Consider the following 21,994-nt stretch of genomic DNA (forward strand, 5'->3'; position numbering starts at 1 on the left):
AACCACCTAGTAACGAATATACATGTAATAAATATTTTTATAACAAATACAACATCTTGATGCATGTCAGCAGTTTCTAAAATTTTAAACAAAGAATTGTATTAATGCAATTTTCCGCCTCCCCTCCAGAATTGTTTTTCCACTACAAGCCCTAATGAAAGTTAGGAAAAGTCAGCAAATTTCAACACTCAATTACATGCCACACAAAATTTATGCTAAGTGAAAGACGACGTGGGCACCTTATGCCCCCCACCCCTGCTAATAGGGTTAACTATTAACCTAAAAAAAAGCGTTATTACACAAATTATAACAAAACAAAAATACCTTTGAGCATGAAGCAATGTACTTTCCATCGTAACTGACATCAATAGATAACACAGTTCCTAAACAATTATGCCACAACAAAATTTCATCTTAAATGCTTAATGAAAATAAAATAGCCATCTAACATAAATCTTTGTATATTGTATATTGTGAATATTTTTAAAATTGCCAGTGAATGTTCAATTTTAAACTTTTACCTGTATGACCACGTAATACTTCTGATGTCAATTGTTCGCGATGTATTACTTTTATTTGTTCGCTATTTGTTGCTAAAGCAACACAATCTTCATTTTCACCAAAAAATTTAATGTCTAGCACTTCATCATAATATCCAATAAACTAAAAACAAAAATACTTCCTAAGTTAGACATAATAATCATTAGCATAACCAGTTATGTAAACACACTTTTTTGTAAGTTTCATAGTTAGTTTAATGTCCAGTCTAAGTCTTAATCTATCCTTTGCATCACAGTATCATGCTCCAGCTAGTACCAAGATTCTTGCCAGGTCATAAGTATTGACTATTAGATAGCTAGCTTGTGCAATAATAAACGTATTCTGCATTTAAATGTTGCTCAAAGCAAATAAAAGTACTTAAATATATAATTGAAATAAATAATTTTTAAGCTAAAACCAAACAGGTATACTATACACAAACATAGTTAGTTTGTGATAGCAATACCTAAAAGGAACAAATTTTTGTGATACAAACATTCAAGAAACGAAGAAAAATAACTTTTGTAAAAGACCCCTTTTAAAACTTTTCACAAGAAATTACTTAAGCAATTAAGCCTTTTAAAATTTTTCACAGGGTCTAACTTTTTCCATTTTGGTTGAAAATCTTAAAATTGCGTTTTCATTCGCGTATTTAAGAATCTTCTTTACATTAATTTAATATATGTAAATAAATGAATATGTGATGCTCTCTAGGAAAATCGACCACTTCTATTTTTAATTTGTATTTTTAAAACAATAGAATTCCGTATTTCGTAGTTTTGAAAATACGAATTGTGTATTAAAAATATGCGCCATTTTTTTAAAAACTGTATTTAAAAATACGCGTATTTATAAAAATACGCATTTCTAAAAATACCCTGTAGATTTAAAATACAAAGACACAAAAAAGTAATGTCTGGCTAGGGATCGTCTCCAAGATCGTTTTATTTTTTATACGAATTGAGATAAAAAGGTCCCTGCAGAGCTTCAAAGTTGCCATATTTTGTTCTAAAATGACGACGTCCCTGCGAAGCTCTAAAGTTGCCGTATTTCATTCTAAAATAACGAAAAACGTCCCTGCGAAATCAGAGCCAATTTAAAACCTATTAAAAACTTTTCTTTTCGGTTTTTCACACTTTAAGGGCTTTGCTTGCTGGTTTAATTTTGAAGATAATATGAACTTTATTTAAAGGGGAACTCCAGTAAAAATCACTTTTCTCTTTTTTGTTTTATACCTACTCAGAAAAGCATAAAAAATCAAAAAAAACTTACTTCACTTGTTTTCCTTATTTAAAATTGTTGTACTAGCCTTAGCATATTCAATTTTTATCTCATAAAAAAACAGACAAGTGCGATTTCATTTAGGACTGCACCTGATTATAAATAATGACATCACATCGTGCAGAAAGTTTAAGCGAGCGCATAGAACGCTCATGTTAAGACCTATAGCTTACATTTAAATCGCTTTTTGTCTATGATTTATGTTTAAATCTTTAAAAAATGGTGAGATGTTCTGCGTTTCGATGTACCAATTGATCAGAGAAGTGTAAAGAAGCCAGTTTTCACAGAATCCCGTCTGATAGAAAGGAAGAACTCGGACAAAGATGGCTAAACAAAATACGTTGTGCAGGTGATTTACCAAGCGATCAAAGTTTTTATATTTGTTTGTTGCACTTCACAGATAGTTCTTTTAAATGAGATCTCCACGAAATAAACTTCCATATTAAAATATTGCGAATTCGTAAAAATGCTATTTCAGCTAGTGAACGAGATTAAAGTTTCTCATTTCTTCTCATTTCATTATTTTTACTTGTATCCACAGAACACAACCAAATATCGTTTTGTACATTTTTATATTAAATAAAAACACATTATACCAATTTCCAATACAAACACCGACAAAAGAGTTTTCTAGTTAGCTACACATGTATCTTTTGTTGCACTTAAGTTTCTATTCTTTGTTTTTCAAAAAAGAAGCTTTTTTGATAGGACCTGGCAGGGATAGGGGGTAAATGTGCCCATTTTCTTCAATCTTTGTTACTGTTTAAGGCTGCATGTAATCCTGATAATGCAGTTTCTAAAACAGCTTTGTCAAAACAACCACTTTTAAATCATTAGCTTCTGCAACGCATTTATGACCTACCGTAATCATAAGAAGGATATTTATTTATACAATATTAATACCCCCGTTTTACCAACTTATCACAACACAAACATTATTCGATCTTTCGATCAGGCATTTCAATAGACCTCCATCACAGAGAAATTTTCAACGTTACATAAAATTTGTTTGCATTTGTGCGCAAAAAAGCAAGTGCAGAGAAATGATATTGCTGAACTGTGAAATAAAAATAAATTGGCTTGCAAAGTAAGAAAGTTTTTTACTAAAGCAAATGATAAAGTTTTTTGACGAAAAGAATGCAAAAAAAACAAAAACGATTAAACATATTTTTTATTTCTTTAAAATATTTTCCTAAGAACGTTGCTTTGAGTCAGTAAAAGACACAACAGGTTCGAAGTCGTATGGATGTAGCTTTGTGAAGTCTTTTTCATGAAGATAACTATCTGATTCTAAGTTTTTTGAGTTATAATCTTTGTCATTATTACAAGACGTCTTATCAACGAACAATGTAAAAAGTAAGTAAACACACTTTTAGAAGGCGTGCCTGCTGAGCTCACAGACTTTCTGCATGATGTGATGTATGCTCATCTATTCGGACCTAGTCCTCTCGACTTTAGGCGATCTTGCAAATTTATTTGAAATTAAAGATGTTTACAGACCCAATTAAGGTATATATAGAGATTTTTAACGATTGTAAAAGATTTATTTTGACATATTTATGTATTGGTTAATCAAAATAACATTTTTTTCAAATATTTTTTTTTCACTGGAGTGCCCCTTTATATATTTTTTTTCTGTATGCTTGTGTTTACATTTTGTAAATAGGACTGAAAAGAAGACTAATAACGAGACTTTAATTAGCAAAATGTAAGATGTTGGTTGAGTTTAGAAGTTCACTTGTTTTAACCCTGTCCCCCGTACACTATTTTTATGAAAGTAACCAACCTACAATTTGTTGTGTTTTTTCAGATATGATGGCTTGGTCTTCCAGACAAGACTTAAGAATTCAGTTTTTTAAAGTAAAAATAAAGGAACACAAATATGTCACATGCATTACTGTATATAAACAGGGTCCCTATTTGAAAAAGAAGTTGTTTCACAGCAAGCCTTGTATGGATAGCCTGAAATTGTTCTCAACTACATACAAGAGCTGTCACTAGGTGATCTAGTTGGAGAAATTAGGGAAAAAGCATATGTAGTAAACTTGGAAGAATTTTGCGGAGCTCAAAGTATTGTTGATGTAACTATGTATGGGTATATTACGTACAAAATAAATAAAAAATAAACTATTTTTCATTGGTGTGAAAACCTTTAGGCTTGAAAGCACCTCATTTCTCATTTATTTAACAGATTTCCTTATGTTTTGAATAAGGAAGTGTGGAAATCAAAATTAAACTGCAAATCTGTTCTTTCATACTAAGGCGTAATAAACATCCCATGTGTTGACTACGCTGGCGCCTCACAAGAGTGGCGATGAAGATCAGATTTATGATATTACTTACTTGTTTTTGGATTTTCAAATTACAAACATCATAGAATATTATGTTGTGATCAAAAGTCACAGCAACTACGCTTTTTATTATGTCGTTGTAAAATAATTGTAATATATTTGAACTGTGTGATTTGTCGAGGTTTTTACTTCTTTCCTTGTATTTGGGGTCAGCATACACACATCTACCATCATGTAAGCTCCAGGTCCGTAAGCAACCTAAACGTTTTCAGAATCTACATTGTTATATCATAATAATACCCATTGTCTGTCTTTGTGTAAAAAAGGTATCACAGTAGCAACACACATGAAATGCAGTATATGAAGGGCTGTGGAAACCCATGAATTTCTCCACGGGCCACCAACACAGAATTCCATATGTCGAGTGCGATTGAACACTCAACAGCTATCCAGGCATGCAACTCATCACACGTGCTAAATATGCTCCTTACTCACACATGGAAAGCCGAAAAAATAATGAAAATATTATATGAAATTCACTTTCTAGAGCATAGTTAAGTTGCCGCTTACGGCAATGCATAAAGCATTTATCTATTAAAAACTTATCTGAAAAATCAATCGTATAACATCGTGAGCTTCAACTGTATCATTAAAAACCACTTGTGTTTAAATTTAATGTTTTAAACACAATAATTAAATGCTGTGTGAAAAGCAGACTATGTAGCGAAAGTGTGTAGCGTATTCAATACAAAATATGAAAACCCCTAGAAGTTAACTGTTTAGAAACTTATTTCAAAAAACTTTTAATTTTAATCTCTTCTCTACAAATTATGAAATACGATTATTAATATGTCTTCGTCGAACGAAAAATTTTCGGTATTAGGATTTCAGTATGAACCAGAAAGATGAGATTCCGAAATAGCTTCGTAGCCTAGGCAGCTGTAATGATTTTTGTGATGATCAGGTAGACTTTGATCCTCAGCAAAATTCTAGATTGTGTAAGCCTGTTACTGATTGGTGTTTTTGGTAAGACCTGTATTCAAATTTATAATTTGGATTCAACTTCAAATTCAACTTCATTATCGATTATAGATAATTGTTCAGAATCTAAAACTAAGGGTGACTTCACCAAATAATAAAGATTAAACAGGTTTCTTCGAAATAGTCAGAGCATAGAAATACTTTAACTGGCAGCTTTGTTCTGTTTATTGCAGCAATCCAGGCTTTGCTAACTTCAGGATTCTTAGGCATTAGAAAAAAGCTTTTATCTTTGTTTGACTTAATGTTGTTTTTACAACGGTACGCCGAACAGTATGCCATGCGAACAGCAAATTTTTGATCTTCCTACGTTCAGAGTTAATTTACAAAAAGGAAACAAAAATGTTCCTTAGTTTGCTTTCGAGGGGAAATTGCGTAATGTTGCGCTGAAGCAGCCTCTTTTACATTTTGATCTTCAACTTTTATCTTCAGCGAAGAGCTTTTAGCAAATAATAACAGAATCTGCGAAACCAGACAAGTTATTTATAATGCATTTTTAAATATATGCTACACGGTGGTATTAACTGACTTAAAAAATAAAAAACGTAAAGAAAATAAGTCAATAAGATATTTTGTTGTGGTCCATACTTGAACGAAGCGCGTTTTGTTTTGATTTTCTCACCACTGTTCTACGTCAGAGAAAACATGTGTGTTTAGCCTCACATTTATGCGAAATTATTCAGACAAAATGGCAATTCAAAGGTGGTGCTTCAGGAGGAAAATAAAAAAAGAAAACAACTTATATGAGCTTATTAATATTATTATGTTTTAAAAGATGCAGATATTCTTTAATAATAAGTACAAATTAGTTGATATAATAAAACTTATTTTTTTAACGGACAGTCCCTTTAAATTAAATGTTGAATATTATATTTTAAAATTTTTAACTGCATAAAAGAACATGCTCCTAATAAATAAAAAATGACCCTCGGTTTTACCATTGTTATGGATAAAGAATAACCTAGGGAGAAAATATAAAATATGGGGGTTATTATTATTATTATTATGAATGTTTATACAGGATGGATATAATTCAGTTTTTAAAAAACTGCTCTTAAAATATGTCCTGTGAAAAATAAAATTATAAAATATTATTATATAACAGTTTAAACATGAGTTAAAAATACTAGCTTTCTATAAGGCATAAAATAATTTATTACAGGATTAGCATTTAGTGTTTCTTACGAAACTTGGTAAAGTATCCAATTTTCGAATTTCGATTGGCAAGTCATTATAAATCTTTGATCCCATAAATTTAAAACCAGATCTATTTACTATAAGTCTCTAGGTAATGTCAGTAACATTAAAGTCACCCATAATGATAACTTCTAGCGATAGGTCGTTAATGGTCTCAAGCGTGGATTGAAAATATTCTTTCCACTTCTGGTGTAAGTGAAGTGAATTGTCCGGGGGTAATTAGATAATGTTTCGCTTCTCCGGGCATATTTCGATCCAAATATTTTTTCAAAAATTCACATTCAACGTCTTCTCGACGTTTCCAGTTTATATTCTCCAATACATATATAGCTACACCTCCTAGGCCAGTTTTTCGTCTCTTTTCTACAAACTTGAACCCCGGAATACAAAACAAGCTATCACTTTCGTGTACAATATGTGTCTCTGAGAGAGATAAAATTGAGTTTTTCTCTCCCAAAAATAAAGCCGTAAGATTTGGTAAACAATTTGTAAAACCTCTACAGTTTTGGTGAAATAACTTTACTCCTTTTCTGAAAGTAAAATCTGTTAATCTACCAACATTTCCATCGGCTTGTGGTCCCGGGCACGCTTCAATATCTCCGGCTATCAATAAAAGTAGCGGTAAAAACAAACTGCATTTTACGTAAGCTAAATTCCTGCTCTTTTGATACTGCCATAAACAACCAAAAGAAATTGCAGCATCCACTCGTGTTAGATTTGTTGAAACTTCACTATTTGTGAACAGTGGCTTCTTTACAAGTATACCAATAATTAAAACAACAAAAATCTTTGTCAAGAGCCAACTTGCGTCCGCTCTGGCCGCCATCATATTGTCATGAGTAAATGGGTAAATAGCACTACAAACAAAATGGCAGACCATCACAGTGAGCGAAACTTGGTAAAGTATCCAATTTTCGAATTTCGATTGGCAAGTCATTATAAATCTTTGATCCCATAAATTTAAAACCAGATCTATTTACTATAAGTCTCTAGGTAATGTCAGTAACATTAAAGTCACCCATAATGATAACTTCTAGCGATAGGTCGTTAATGGTCTCAAGCGTGGATTGAAAATATTCTTTCCACTTCTGGTGTAAGTGAAGTGAATTGTCCGGGGGTAATTAGATAATGTTTCGCTTCTCCGGGCATATTTCGATCCAAATATTTTTTCAAAAATTCACATTCAACGTCTTCTCGACGTTTCCAGTTTATATTCTCCAATACATATATAGCTACACCTCCTAGGCCAGTTTTTCGTCTCTTTTCTACAAACTTGAACCCCGGAATACAAAACAAGCTATCACTTTCGTGTACAATATGTGTCTCTGAGAGAGATAAAATTGAGTTTTTCTCTCCCAAAAATAAAGCCGTAAGATTTGGTAAACAATTTGTAAAACCTCTACAGTTTTGGTGAAATAACTTTACTCCTTTTCTGAAAGTAAAATCTGTTAATCTACCAACATTTCCATCGGCTTGTGGTCCCGGGCACGCTTCAATATCTCCGGCTATCAATAAAAGTAGCGGTAAAAACAAACTGCATTTTACGTAAGCTAAATTCCTGCTCTTTTGATACTGCCATAAACAACCAAAAGAAATTGCAGCATCCACTCGTGTTAGATTTGTTGAAACTTCACTATTTGTGAACAGTGGCTTCTTTACAAGTATACCAATAATTAAAACAACAAAAATCTTTGTCAAGAGCCAACTTGCGTCCGCTCTGGCCGCCATCATATTGTCATGAGTAAATGGGTAAATAGCACTACAAACAAAATGGCAGACCATCACAGTGAGCACAACGGGCCACGAGTCAGCGTCTTTTTGTTCACTATTTAAATTTATTCATATGGTATTTACTTATTATAAAAGTACTACAACAAGCCAAGGTGTTTTGTTAATATCTTTAGCACTTTTACACCACTTACGGTACACTTACGGGACTGTTAGGAGTAAAATAAACCAAAAAGAAAATTTTAAAAAAACCACAGACGCAAATTCTCTAAAATAAATTTACGCGCACAATGTGTAGCATGCATGTTGTTTCTTTCTTGGAATTCCCTGCAATAACTAGTATTAATATATTAATTTTGAACATTGCAAGCACCTGTATAAAAATCACAACCATATACTTGTGGGAACTGTTACCTTTATTAAAACAAATTGGTGAGTTTATTCCAAACTGTGTTTATCAGATAGGGGCACTATATCGAGGACTAGCAGTAACTTTTTTTTATACTTTTTATACTTTTGTGTTATTTTATTAATATAAAATCACACATACAGAGTAGTGTGATATGTTGGTTTACCCTTTTGTCATGGTGGCGGTCATCAGGCATTTTTATCACACTGGATTCGAAATAGTGTAATTTCTTATTTCAGAGTATTCGAAATTCTTTAATAATTTCTTGCGGAAACAAAAAATTGATGTTGTTGTAATCTCCTGATACAACGTTCAGGAAGAAGACCTTATCTTTCAGTTGTTTTAGTGAAGCATTGTGCTTAGGTGATGTGGTGAAATAAGCCTTTTTTTAAACTTGAAAAGTTTTAGGATGACTTGAAGGGACACTATTTTAAAGCGTTTTGTTATAATACGTAAATATTTAGTTACTAGTCGATAAAGCCCATGGAAAAATCCACTGAGGCAGAATAAAAATGAAAAAGAAGCGTCATTTGCATTTTGATGATGTCAACAACTCATCCACAAAAAAAAAATTTAGAACATTGTTTTCACATTTCCTCTATTGTGTAGAGCTTGAAACTCTGATCAAAATAATCTATAGAATCACACACTTTTAACAAACGGTTAAGGAGATACAAAAGTTTAAAAAATTTTCGGACATCAGCAAAGTCCCCTGAAGTGCAAAAAAAATATTCTTAACAAATCTGTATACCTTTTGCCTTCATTTTATAGATCTTGAGACGTCATCAACCAGTTCATTCCGAAATGGATTTGGGGACCCATGTTTGGGAAAATTACCCAAATTGGTCCCAGCTGGTCCCTAGTTACCTCTGCGGTGAAAAATCATTGACGTTGCAACCTTGTTTCCAAGTTATTTGGCCTTAAAAATTTAAGTGCACTGTAATGGCTCCATTAATTTAAAATAGGATATTGACGTTATAGTGTTATTGACAGCGCGCCGTAACGTCAGAAAATTTAACATTTGAGACATCCCTTTTTCAGCTACATCAAAGGAAAATGAACACATCAACTTTGCCTGTCGCAGATACCACATACTCTCTGTATTATTATAGAAATGTGTGTTGAGTTTAGACATAGTCATTAAAGAATCGTAGCCAAAAATTTGTTTGTCGTAAAATTTATTGTGTTTTAACCGGACAATGTTGTATTAACATATAAAGTTGCAATTTTTTTGAAAACATATATTTCATGTTTGTTTTTTATTTCCTTTTTCACATGTGCACTCACAAAACACAACTCGTATTTGGTTTTCCTCTCTTTTGGCATAACCTTTTGTAATATGCTCTCACCTACAGAGGATCACAGTTTGCATACAATATGTATTTTTTTAAAAAAACTGTCCAGAGTTTAAGAATGGCTAATGAATTTAAAAGCATGCAGAAAGTTTGATAACTTTGTACACAAGCCTTATTAAAAATCTTAACCAAAACGTAGGAGCTTTGCTTTATTTTTGACTAGTTTTTCATCCTCCTTTGACACACCATCTTCTCATTATTTTTACCCCTCTAATAATTTACAAACATTCAAGTAATGCAACTGGAGATACAGCTAATTATTTCCTCAATTAAAATCTAGATCAGTATTATATCAACATATTCTTCTATTCTCTGCCGGCTTGTATTATGCTGAAATGCTTTTTCTACATGTGTAGTTTCAAACTGATGCGGTTTCTTGTTTAAACAAAATGAAACACACACACACAAATTTTTGGTGTCAAACAAAACAATTTTCTGTAAATTAGATGGAAAAAACCTATAATAAAAATGCACCCAAAACAGGGTAGCCAGCCAAATAAAAAGTGAAATTCCAAGTCCTTTCAGGACCAGATATTTTAGGATTTACAACATAAGAATTAATTCCAGGACCTTCCAGGACAAACACCACCACTCTGAATAAATGGTGGAGGAAACGTTGTGCTTCAAATTCATGGTGGCAAAAAATTTTGTTGTCACTTTTTATGCACAAGAAAGGTAAATATTTGTTTATTGCCTGTATTCAATAAAATAGACATAAAATAATCAATGCAGAAATTAGGATACCGTGAACACATAAAAGATTAAATAAAAAAGAAAGCAAGACATGCCCATAATAATCATTCAATCTATATTTGCATTAACATTTATCTTCTTCGATTTGGGGTTTTGTTACCGTTAAACCTAAAGCAATCTCTTTAATTATGTATATACATATATATGTAAGTTTTCTTGGCATAAATATAAACATAATAATTATCACAGCTCGTCTGTAATAACGATGCGATTCTTTTTTAATGGGTTTCTAATTTTGTTACCTATTCTTAACCCAGCAATCACAATGTGTATAATAAACTGAACCAAATTAATTGGGAGGACATAGTTACATAGTTATGTGCCTTATTAAATTATTTTTAGAGGACACCTGCTGCTTGAAATTAGTGAAAATGAAAAAAAAGAATGTTATCATTCAAATATAATTTTAAACAATTTTACCGTATATAACCCGCACATCGTATTACCCGCAGCTCAGCTTTTTTAGTGAGTTATAAACTAGATGCATCAGATAGCCCGCACCTTCGTATAACCCGCATAAAATTTCATGTGTTTTACTTACCAGCACCTTTGCATAACCCGCATCATGGTAAGAAAAAAATTTAGCATATTTTTACTTACCCTAATCATTTTATAAACACATGTGTATGTTCTGTTTTTTTTATGATGGAGACAAGTGGGGGACGTTTAAACTTGTGAACAACAAACACGAGAACTGAGTGTCTGAACTAGCGACTCTCTCAGTCTTAACTTCCTTGTCTCCGATTGCCGAAATAATATTGAATTAAAATTAATTTGACAAGTCGATCTTCTGCTGATGCAGAAGATAGACAAACAAACAAACAAACAAAAAACCTATTCTATCAGGTTATAAACCTAAAGTAAAATCTCTGTTTTTATGTATATTCAAGTTTTTCTGGCATAAAAATAAACAACATAATAATTATTACAGATTGTCTGTAACAGTGATGTACCGAACGTTCTTTTCTAATGTTTATAGAATTTTGTTATCTATTTATATCTAAGCAATCACAGTGTGCATGATAAAATGAATGGCGGCAATGAGGAGATAGTTGCATGTGTCTTATTAATTGTATTTTATATTTATTTTTGATATTTTTAGTGGCCACCTGTTGGTCGAAGGTAGCAAAGATAAAAAAGAAAATTATTATCTATACTTTAATTTTAACATTTTTCAATATTTTTAACAGGAATAAATAATTAAGTCCTGGGCACTAGGTTGTGAAATACCTATCAATTTAACCTAAAAATGATACCTGCTATATTGCTCTATTACCAGAAGCAAATCATTTCAATGTGCTCAATGTGATTTCAAAGATATAAATAGATTGGAATTATATTCAACACAAAAGAAAAACGATCTCCAGAATTGTGTTTCAGAGAGAGCTCGTAATATTAACACTGGCAAGCAATAGAAATTTAAAGCAATTTCACTGTGTGAAAAAAATTATATCACATAGTTAAAGTAAGATTACGTAGATATAGGATCGCGCATGCAGTTGTATTAATGTACGCATTTTAACCCGTTGGTACTATTTTCTTCATTGAATGTATAAACTTTAAATTTCACAATAAATGACAAAAAATATAAAACTTATTACATTACCCGCAACACATTATAACCGGCACTAATGGTGGAAGTCGTAAAAATCAACTTATAACCCGCGGGTTATATACCGGAAAATATGGTAAATATTATCAACAGCAATGAGTAATCAAGTCCTTGGCACTAGGTTGTGAAGCACATGTTAATTTTACAGTTTGATTTACTTTTGTTATTATAGCACCCAAGCATAATATTGTGGATTAAACTGGATTGCATAGAGGAAGGAGGCATGTCACTAATCTAAACAATTGTAGCAGAAAGTGAATAAACATATTAGAAATTTTACAGAACAACAAAATTAAAAAGGTTAATTACTTCATATTGTTTGCTATAAAGTGGCATTAAATCATTAAATCATCTCCCATCTTCAATCTTGATGAAGATGATGATTAAACAGCCTGGAAGAATGATGTAGAAGTTTGGCAGCCATTTAACAAAAAAGGGCCTAGACATCTAGGACTATTTACGGTCTATTTAACAATGAGCAGGTGAAGCTGTAAGAAGGATTACTGTTAATTTAAAGAAAGAATATGTTGTTCAGACCATAGTAAATACATTAGATACAGATTTCTAACTGATGATACCACTAGAGCCTATCATTCACGGAGATGGTCGAGTATAAAAGAAACAGTGGTGATATCCAATACTGCAATTCCTTAAATTAGCGCCGCAGCACTAATTAAATTTTCATGATTTTAGATGGTGGCGCTTTTTTTAAAGTTTGAGATTCTTGGTTTTCAAACTTCTTGTTGGGCACATATCTATAGAACTTTAGAAACTGACAACCAATATCTCCAAGCAGACGATTCTAATTCAGTAATAGCAAATGTAACTGGAAAGAGGAAGAGAGAGCTTGGACTTGCAGTTTTAGCTAAATTTAAATGTTTCACGATGAATAAAATATTTTCAAAAGTCCTTCATGAAGAACTAGAGAAAAAGAAAAAGAAATGTTCTTATCTTGAACTAAATGAAGATTTTGTTGATGAGAAAAAAGTAGAATTTAAATAGTCAAGTGTGGCACTTAAAGGAAAAATAGTGTACTAAGTTTTTCAACATTTATGGTTCAATACGAAAAAAATTATAGAGAATTCAAGTGACATAACTTAAGGTTACCTACAGGTGTACAGGATTTTTTCTCCTACAGGCAGCAAATTTATCTTTGAAATTAGAAAAACTAGCTTTAGCCACAGCAAAGTTATAATATGCAGATATGAAAGAAAAACTGCATATTCGGAGATTCTATAAATGACACTTCAGTAGTTGTTCCTGTTAAACAAGAAAGAGTCTCTTAGGTGGTTTTCGAAATAGAAGAGGAAGAGGTAATTCTTTAACTAGTGGAAACAAAAGAAGCAGCAATCCATAAAGAATGACAGTAAAGTAATGAGATGCCACATCTGCTATTCCACAAAACATTTTGCAATGGAATGTCCTCACAAGGAAAGAACTAAAGAATCTAATGTCCATACTTTGATGACTTGGACACCTGACTCCACAGTATGGTGTTGGAGAATCTAGGAAAAGAATTTTAGATAGTGCATACACCAAGACAGTTTCTGATATGGTATAGATGGTGGAATTTATAACATATTTGAATGACAAAGAACATAAGCAGTTGGCAAAAGTAAAAAACCCTGGAAATGCAGTGCTTCATTTCGGACATAGGGTTGAGAGTAGAAGCATAAAATGTGTAACCATTCCATTAAAATTTCGAAAGAAAGAGACAGATGTTGTGAAAAATGATATCCTACTTTTAAGTACCGTAAATGATTAAATAAACGCCAGGGGTGTTCATTCAAAAATTGACTTTTTATGGGGGCGGGGGCATTTATACAATTTGAATGTCTTCTTCATCACTTCTGCCATCAAGATTGATCAAATTTATTTCATCTGCTGCATCTTCTTCGTCAGAATCTGTGATTCTGGCAAATGGGTTGGGAATGTCTTCTTGTAACAAGAAAGAAAGTTGCAATTTCAGTAACTCTCTTTGTGACTCACAGGGTTTCCGTTTTTTAAAGAAATGGGTTTTTCCATCCTCTGACCCATCATATTCCAAGTTAAAGGGTATAATGACTTGATCGATTTATTTACGTTAAAGGGAGTTCTTAATTTACCCAAGCGTTTCCAGATGTTCCAACTACACAACGACTTTTGAATGCTTTGTCAAGTGCCTTTCATTTTCGTTTAGCTGCATAGAAAATTATTAAGGGTTTGAGCTTCATCCAATCCGCCTATGCAGCTAAACAGACACTGAACATGCACTTCTTATGTTCCGTGGTTTTTAAGCAAACTGATTTTGTTCCTGTAATATTGATCGTTGTGTTAGACACCATATCATTCAATACAGGAGTCTCGTCCATTGCCATGATACTAGATGCTTCGTACTTAAATCTAGATGACAATCGGCGAACATGTAAAAAATAAGATTTTGTCAGTTAACCGTGCTGGATCTTGCTGGGCAGTTGTGGTTTTTCTTCGCACAAAGTTTTTCAACCAACCAGTACTCGCAAGAAATAATGTCTTCTCGTGTTCGTCACATAATTCGTCGTATAAAGATTTTGCTTTTGTCATTATTAACTTTTTAGATATTCTGAATTAGATATTCTGAATTGGACCTTCTGCCATATATCCAGTCAACAAGTTGATTCTCTAGTTGAAGATCCATTGGTTTAACACCTCCCCCTTCCAGTCTTTTACTTTTAGCCTTTACCTTTCGATCGATAATTTTAGGCTTATTGTGTCTCCATTCTCTTATACGTTTAGCGGCAGCACCAAATTTCTTTGTAGCTTTGTTATTGCTGTTAATTTCTGCGTAAGTTATGGCTTTCCTTTTTATTTCCATTGTGAAGTTTTTACTTTTCTCTCCCTTGTGAGTTGTATTATCTTCAGAGTTCCTCATTCTTATCCTTCAGTACAACATTTTTAGCAATAAAAAACTACTTTGTGTAGAATGTTTTGATTTTGAGCGCCGTTTTCAGATGTTTATTCTAACATTGAATAATATGGGTCTCGACACACTCTCCCTACTTATGCTATTTTTACTTATCGGAAAATCAGAGCAAAATAAAAACTGGTGTTAGTAACTTGTGAAATATTTTAAAACGAAACGTTGATGGTACAATAGCTATTTGTTCCGTTTATAAAAAAATATTTACCGTGTAGCAAGCCCATTACAGGTTAACAATTGTGTTGTGTTTTTTGAAAAAAAATGGCTTGTGTTAACCCTTTCGCAACAGCAATTAAATCCATCTTATGCGAAGAAAGCGACTTCTGACCTACTTTACTTAAACTGTAATAGAAACTTAACCACTGAAGATATATCAACAAATGACCCCTCTTTTTTTTTAATATAACAAGACGTATGATATGCGCAAACAACCTGAGGAATAAAGTTTACAAAAAGCTCTCTATCAAATTGTGATTTTTGTTACGCAGTTAGACAAGACATATTTTGCTATTTAGATAGGTAATAATAGTTACGCACTACGCAGTTATTTTCCAAAATAGATTTCTGAGATCTTCTTAAACGAAAAATTCCTTGAAATTTCATTTTTTGTTGGGTCATTCTTGGGTAAACTGACTGACAGGAAGAAGAAAGACCACAAGCCCCACCTAAAATTTGCAAAATTCAGTAATTCAGTAACCCCCCACCCCCCGCAAAAAAAAATTGGAAAATTTATGTTTTTTCAGAGTCTTTCCGAAATCATTATTTCTCTATGTTAACGTGTCATTAGCGTAGCGAAAAGAATTTCTTTCTCGTCATTATTTATATACGGTGGAGCGTCTCGTTTTTCTCTTACGTATTATTGTGGAAATTTTATCATTCGCAGACTACTTTCAAGGCATTTGGGGAGACCTTAATTCTCCCTACATTCACTGTTGAAAACTTTGATGGAAACACCTTTACTTTACCAGTTAGTTAAATAAAGCTTTTGAACACTTATCTTTTTAAAAATAAACAAGATGTAGGCACTATTTAAAATACACAGCTATGAAACATCCACAATGCGACCCAATTCTACACTTTCTGCTAACTAAAAATACAGCCTATTATTAATGGTTGAAAGTCACGCAATTGAAATGTTTATGGTTTTAAACGGCATTAAGTTGACAAAAAATTAACATTTTGATTTTTACTATCCCGCTCAGCATATTTTTTTTGTTAACTGTGCCAAATTTTGTCGAAATTAAAGTAGTTTTAATTTTTGGACTAATTTCGGCCTAAAATGACATTTAGATGGCAAAAAATCAAAATTTTGATATTACCAACATATTTGGCATACTTTTTTTGTTAACTTTGCCGAATTTTGACTAAAATAAAGTAGTTTTAATTTTTGGATCAATTTTGGCTTAAAATGACATTTAGGTGACAAAAATCAAAATTATGATGTCACTATTATGTTCAGCATACTTTTTTTGTTAACTGTGCCAAATTTTGTCGAAAACAAATACCAATTGTGGCCTGAAACGTCAGTTAGATGACTTCCAAGTCCTTAGAGAGTTTAGGTACAAAGTTTGAATCTGTGACGTTGCAATTGACCATTTGGGACATAATTGTTAGTTACGAGTTGGAAATCTATCCTCGCAGGCGAGATAGTAAAAAGAAAAAAAAAAAGTAAAAATAGTTCCCAAGAGGAGATTCGAACACACGACTACTCCCGTGTCAGTGCTCAGAGGGGAAAAAATTTCCATTCTTGTAGAACAAATTTGCGTTTTATTATAATCTCACAAGCTTGTAATAAGGTTTCAAAGAATTAAAAAATAAAATTAAAAAATTTTAATTAGATGTCACGTGACCCAAAAAGTGAATGTTTTTTATGAAAAACCTGAAATTTTGACTTTGAATCAAAAAATATATTTGAAAGCAATTACTTCTCTTTCTCATTTTGTTACATGAAATAGACAAACTATATTTTAACACAGCAAAAAAAAAACAATTCAAGCAAAATCTTCACCAGAGCCTGAGAAACTTGGTGTAAAAACAAACAAAAAAAGGAAATAATAACTGGTAAGCAATTATCTTGTAAAAAGTCAATATCAACATAAAACTAGTAATAAAATGGCAATAAATGATTCAATATTCATAAAAGTTGTCTGGATGTAAACCCGAGGCTGAAGGACATTCACTGCAAGCATAAATCCTGGTCACAGCTCCGCCTTTATTAGTTGTTAATTTCCACGCGTAACAAACGCAACATCTCTTCTTTGACCTGTGTTTCTTGCCTCCAGCACCAACTGGCAATAAAGTTGGGAAATGCCTCCTGTGAGCCTTGAAACATCATCATTCATTTGTTGTTGCGGTCACGCTGATTGGTGGCCATAAGCTTGATACACTGCATAAGGTAATCAATGAATGACAGCTGATCATTCCCAATAAGTTCAGCATAGCTTTTTGGGCATTCAAATAGCAGGAAATCTATTTCAAAGGTGGATAGAGTTTTAAAAAGGGCAAGGTCTCAGTCTAAAGTGGAATCCATTTCTTCTACGAAAAGAATTCATATGCAACATTGTAGACAATTACTAAAAAAGGTCTACAAGACGAAATGGAAATTGAATCCTTCCCACATGGAAGGTGTGTTTCAGTTTAGAAATGATACTGGATATAATTTAAGGTCATCAAGTGCTTTATTTAGACCTAGAATAAAATCTTCAAAATATGGGCTGCAAACATTTGGATATATAGCCTCCCAATTATGGAATTCTCTTCCTGATGAAATCAAATCTGCAGAGTCTTTGGTTAAATTCTGTAGAGTTATGGGCGAATTTTGTTCTTTCCAATGCAAATGTCGGATCTGTGCAGAATACATAATTAATTTAGGAATTATTTAATTTTTCGTTTAAACAGTCGATTTTAATTAGTCTTAATAGACTAACCATTTTCTCCAGTAGAGTCTTTCATGTTTTTCAGCCAAAAAGCTTCCGGATTGATTCTACTGGAGAAATGGTATTTTATTATTATATATTATTAGTTTTTTTTATTAGTATATTTTATTAGTATATTTTAAATCTTTTGTACATTATCGACTATAAATAAAGCAATCTATCTATCTGTCTGTCTGTCTGTCTGTCTGTCTGTCTGTCTGTCTGTCTGTCTGTCTGTCTGTCTGTCTGTCTGTCTGACTGTCTATCTATCTAAAGCAGATTGAAGTATCAGGCGAAAGACAAGTTTCTTGTACCACTTGTATGTTTTACAAAGGGCTTGCACATTATGGAGTTTCTGATCAACACGGTCAACTTCGCCATGTGTTGATTGTAGGCCTTTATGATAGCGGGTTTGATGCTTTGATTTACATCTTTGTCGGCTTTTCCAGTGTCTGTCATAGCAGAGTAATGCAGCGTGGATAGCATGTAAACAAATTTCTTATTTTTGTTAGCCTTGTCCTGCTGGCACGGAACAAGCTTTTTTCTCTCTGTCTCACCATCAATTTTCATCAATTTCAGATTGATAGAAGAACGTAGTTCCTTTCTGACATATTGAACTTCAGCAGGATAACCCTTTCAACTTTTCTTTATGGTACTACAAAGGTAGGTCTTCATCTTCTTAAGGGTTCTAGCCAGGGAAGGTGGTGTGTAGAATTTGTCTGTGTACAGCACGTGACATTTGCCAAAAAAGCAGCGCATTAGTTCCACAGGTAGACGATCTGTTGTCGTCATACTCTCCTAGTAGTTGTCTTCAGAGTAGTACATTCCCTTGCCGCAGTACACCAGTACGTCCAAAGTGATGTCGTTAGATGTTGTTAGCTCATACAACTTTATGCCAAAACATGCTCTTTTAGTTCTTATATATTGTCTAAAATGAACATGCCCTTTAAATAAGACAAGTGACTAATCAACACTGAGATTCTTCTCCCGTTTGTAGACTCTTTAAAATCGGTTGCAAATCAAATCTAAAAAGGGTCTCACCATGTGTAGTCTGTCACGTCGGGGTCATTGGGATCATATGTGATGCTCTCTAGGAAAATCGACCACTTCTATTTTTAATTCATAATTTTAAAACAATAAAATTCTGTATTTCGTATTTTTAAAAATATCGAATTTCGTATTTAAAAATATGAGTATTTTTTTAAAAAACGTATTTCGTATTTTTAAAAAATACGAATTCCGTATTTTTGAAAATAGGTGATAAAAAAACGTCCCGGTGAAGCTTTAAAGTTGCCGTATTTCATTCTAAAATGGTGAAAAACTGTCCCTGCGAAGCTTTAAAGCGGCCGTAATTCATTCTTAAATGATGAAAAACCGTCCATAAAACCGTCCAGATACGAAATTCTATATTTAAAAATAGAATTTCGTATTTTCTATTTTAAAAAATACGAAATACGAATACAAATACGAATTTTGTATTTTTTAAAATAGAAATGCGTATTTTTAAAAATATGAAATCCGTATTTTTTAATACGAAATTTTCGTATTTCATATTTTTTAAATACGAGAAGAGAAGTGGTCGTTTTTGCTAGAGAGCATCACATATGTGCTATTGTCATTGAAATGCAGGAATTTAAGAATTAACTTGAACCTGTCGCGGGACATAATTTGCGCAAATGACAGCATTGCAGATAATTCCTGGTTTGACCAATAAAGATTTATGCTTGGTTTATGAACAATGCCCATCAAAATGGCTAAACCAATAAAAATTTGTAGCTCCTCCTTTGTCAAATCATACCACTGTTTCAGGTATTTGTTTTCTGCTTTATCAGGATTAGCATCTATAAATGGCTTTGCAAATCTGTTAGTCTCCCTTACGATTAGTTCATAAATCTCATCCGTTAGATAAAGTTGTAGAAAATCAAGCAGGTTACTATCAAGCAGCATGTGTACTGATATGGCGGAGTTTTCCTCAAAAGGAAAGTCTTGATTCAGTTCTTCTTTATCAACAACTGCAATGTTTTCCCAGATTACATCCCAGAGGTCCTCTCCATCAAGATCACCTTCCTACGTCCTCAGCCATCATCTGGTTGTCAACCAGCTTCACAAGGTCGCCCGGCTGCTCAGCCACCACCACGTACACAAACTCCTCGGCCACCACCACGTACACAAACTGCATGACCTCTTCGCAAAATGTTCGCAAGAGTCTCATCATTGCTACTCATGTTGGCAGCAAAAGCTTTGCTACTAACCTCATCAGAAGATTGTCCAGTTGATGAAGTTGAAGGCTCATCATCAGCATCTGAATAATCCACTGGAGGGGGATGAATCACCGGCTCATCATAATCATGGTTGTCTTGCGGCTCAGCAACGCTTATAGGCTCGATAAGTTCAACGGGCCATCACTTTTATCTTCTAACCACTATCTGAGGCACCATCATCATTATCTGAGTCGATATCATCATTAAAAATAACATCAAAAATATATAAGCGGGATAGTCCCCAGTTGAATAACAACATTAGATCTGCTCCATTGTATTTATACAATTAGTATTTAATCTGTAACTATGGTTACTGTTAAACTTGTATATATTTAGGAGAACATTGTACGTGTTTATATAAGTTTTATATATGTATAAGTTCAGTATGATTTATACCTTGGTCAATCCATGTTATTGTATTTGTTCGAGTTGGTAACTTTTTCATCAAGAGTTAGTTAAGTTAAAAAAATATTTTAGCAAAAACAGTTTCCCTGTTGTATTTATTGACAATCATCGACAAAAAACATTTTCCTACACCTATTACTGACACTGTTGAAAAGAAAAGGATTATAATAGTTTTTCCGTTTTTTGGTCAACTATCTATAAACTAGATATTATATTTAAAATCTCTTGTAGATTAACATCTCTTTTCAGTTTTAAAGATAAAGTTCCGTCATCACTTATCTCATGCGTGGTATTGAAATTTTTGTGCAGTATCTGCAACGCTGCATACTATGGAGAAACATCATGCCACCTGAAGGCTCTTACGGTTAATCTGTGTTAACTAGTAACAGTGCTGTTACTGATCACTTACGGGTTTGGGAAAATCGACAATTATTGTTCGATGATTTCACTAATTTGGCTCACAGAAATAAATATTTGACCTCGACTTAAAAGATAGCCTGCTCATTACCCATTTTCATAAGAAAAAATCAAAAAAATCACAAATGCAAAAAAATGTGCCATAAAACGCTCGTCATAGCACGTCTAAATTACACTGCATGTGTAAATTGCAGCACAGGTATTAAAAAATATTCCAGACATAAACTGCATTTCATTGCGAAACTGTTAATTTTTAACAATTTAACAACTGGGTAGAAGGCATCTCATAGTAAACTACATGCTATTTTCAAAATGAGCTGCAAAAAATTCTGTACCTGTTTCTCCTGCTGTTAAAAAATATTCCTTTTCTAAGTGGTGTTTTTTTGGAACTATTACCATGCCCTCAATACACTATAAAAAAACGTTTATTTTTTGTAGGAGTGGCATTAGATAGAACATTTGTAGCAGAATTTTTATTATTACAATTGTCAAACCTGTAGTTACAAATACTGTAAAAGAATTTAAATCTTGAGTTTATTCAGCAGACAGTTAGTTCCAAGATTATTATACCTCGAACACAGGAATAGTTTTAACTTGCTTGCGTTGTGATAAATCCCAAATAATGACAACTTTATCCCTTCCGCAACTAAATTAACAAAACAAAATATTCTAAGTAAAATAGAAATACTAACAAAAATAACAAAATGTTGAACAAAAATGATAAATGAATAAAAATAGAAACGAAAAATTCTCACCTAATCATACAAGAAGTATCAACTGAAAATACTAAAGCTGTAACTGTACTAAAGTGGCCTTCCAAGATGCTGACACACCTGAAAAAAAGTGAATGCGAT

The 21,994-nt window shown here is 32.7% G+C and overlaps 1 protein-coding gene across 1 annotated transcript in view; it reads right to left on the bottom strand.

The window, feature by feature from the left end:
• The window catches only part of LOC130647190 (transducin beta-like protein 3), an 86,565-nt gene that overhangs the window by 22,389 nt on the left and 42,182 nt on the right, over positions 1-21,994 (bottom strand). Inside the window, exons 10-15 of the mRNA XM_057452958.1 lie at positions 21,896-21,973; positions 21,711-21,786; positions 21,476-21,551; positions 4,165-4,370; positions 522-663; positions 325-383 (exon numbers count right to left, since the gene is read on the bottom strand). Coding sequence (XP_057308941.1) covers positions 325-383; positions 522-663; positions 4,165-4,370; positions 21,476-21,551; positions 21,711-21,786; positions 21,896-21,973 — 637 coding nt within the window. The remainder of the gene's footprint in view (positions 1-324; positions 384-521; positions 664-4,164; positions 4,371-21,475; positions 21,552-21,710; positions 21,787-21,895; positions 21,974-21,994) is intronic.

Source organism: Hydractinia symbiolongicarpus, chromosome 6, assembly GCF_029227915.1.
Source record: "Hydractinia symbiolongicarpus strain clone_291-10 chromosome 6, HSymV2.1, whole genome shotgun sequence".
NCBI classification, from domain to species: Eukaryota; Metazoa; Cnidaria; class Hydrozoa; order Anthoathecata; family Hydractiniidae; genus Hydractinia; species Hydractinia symbiolongicarpus.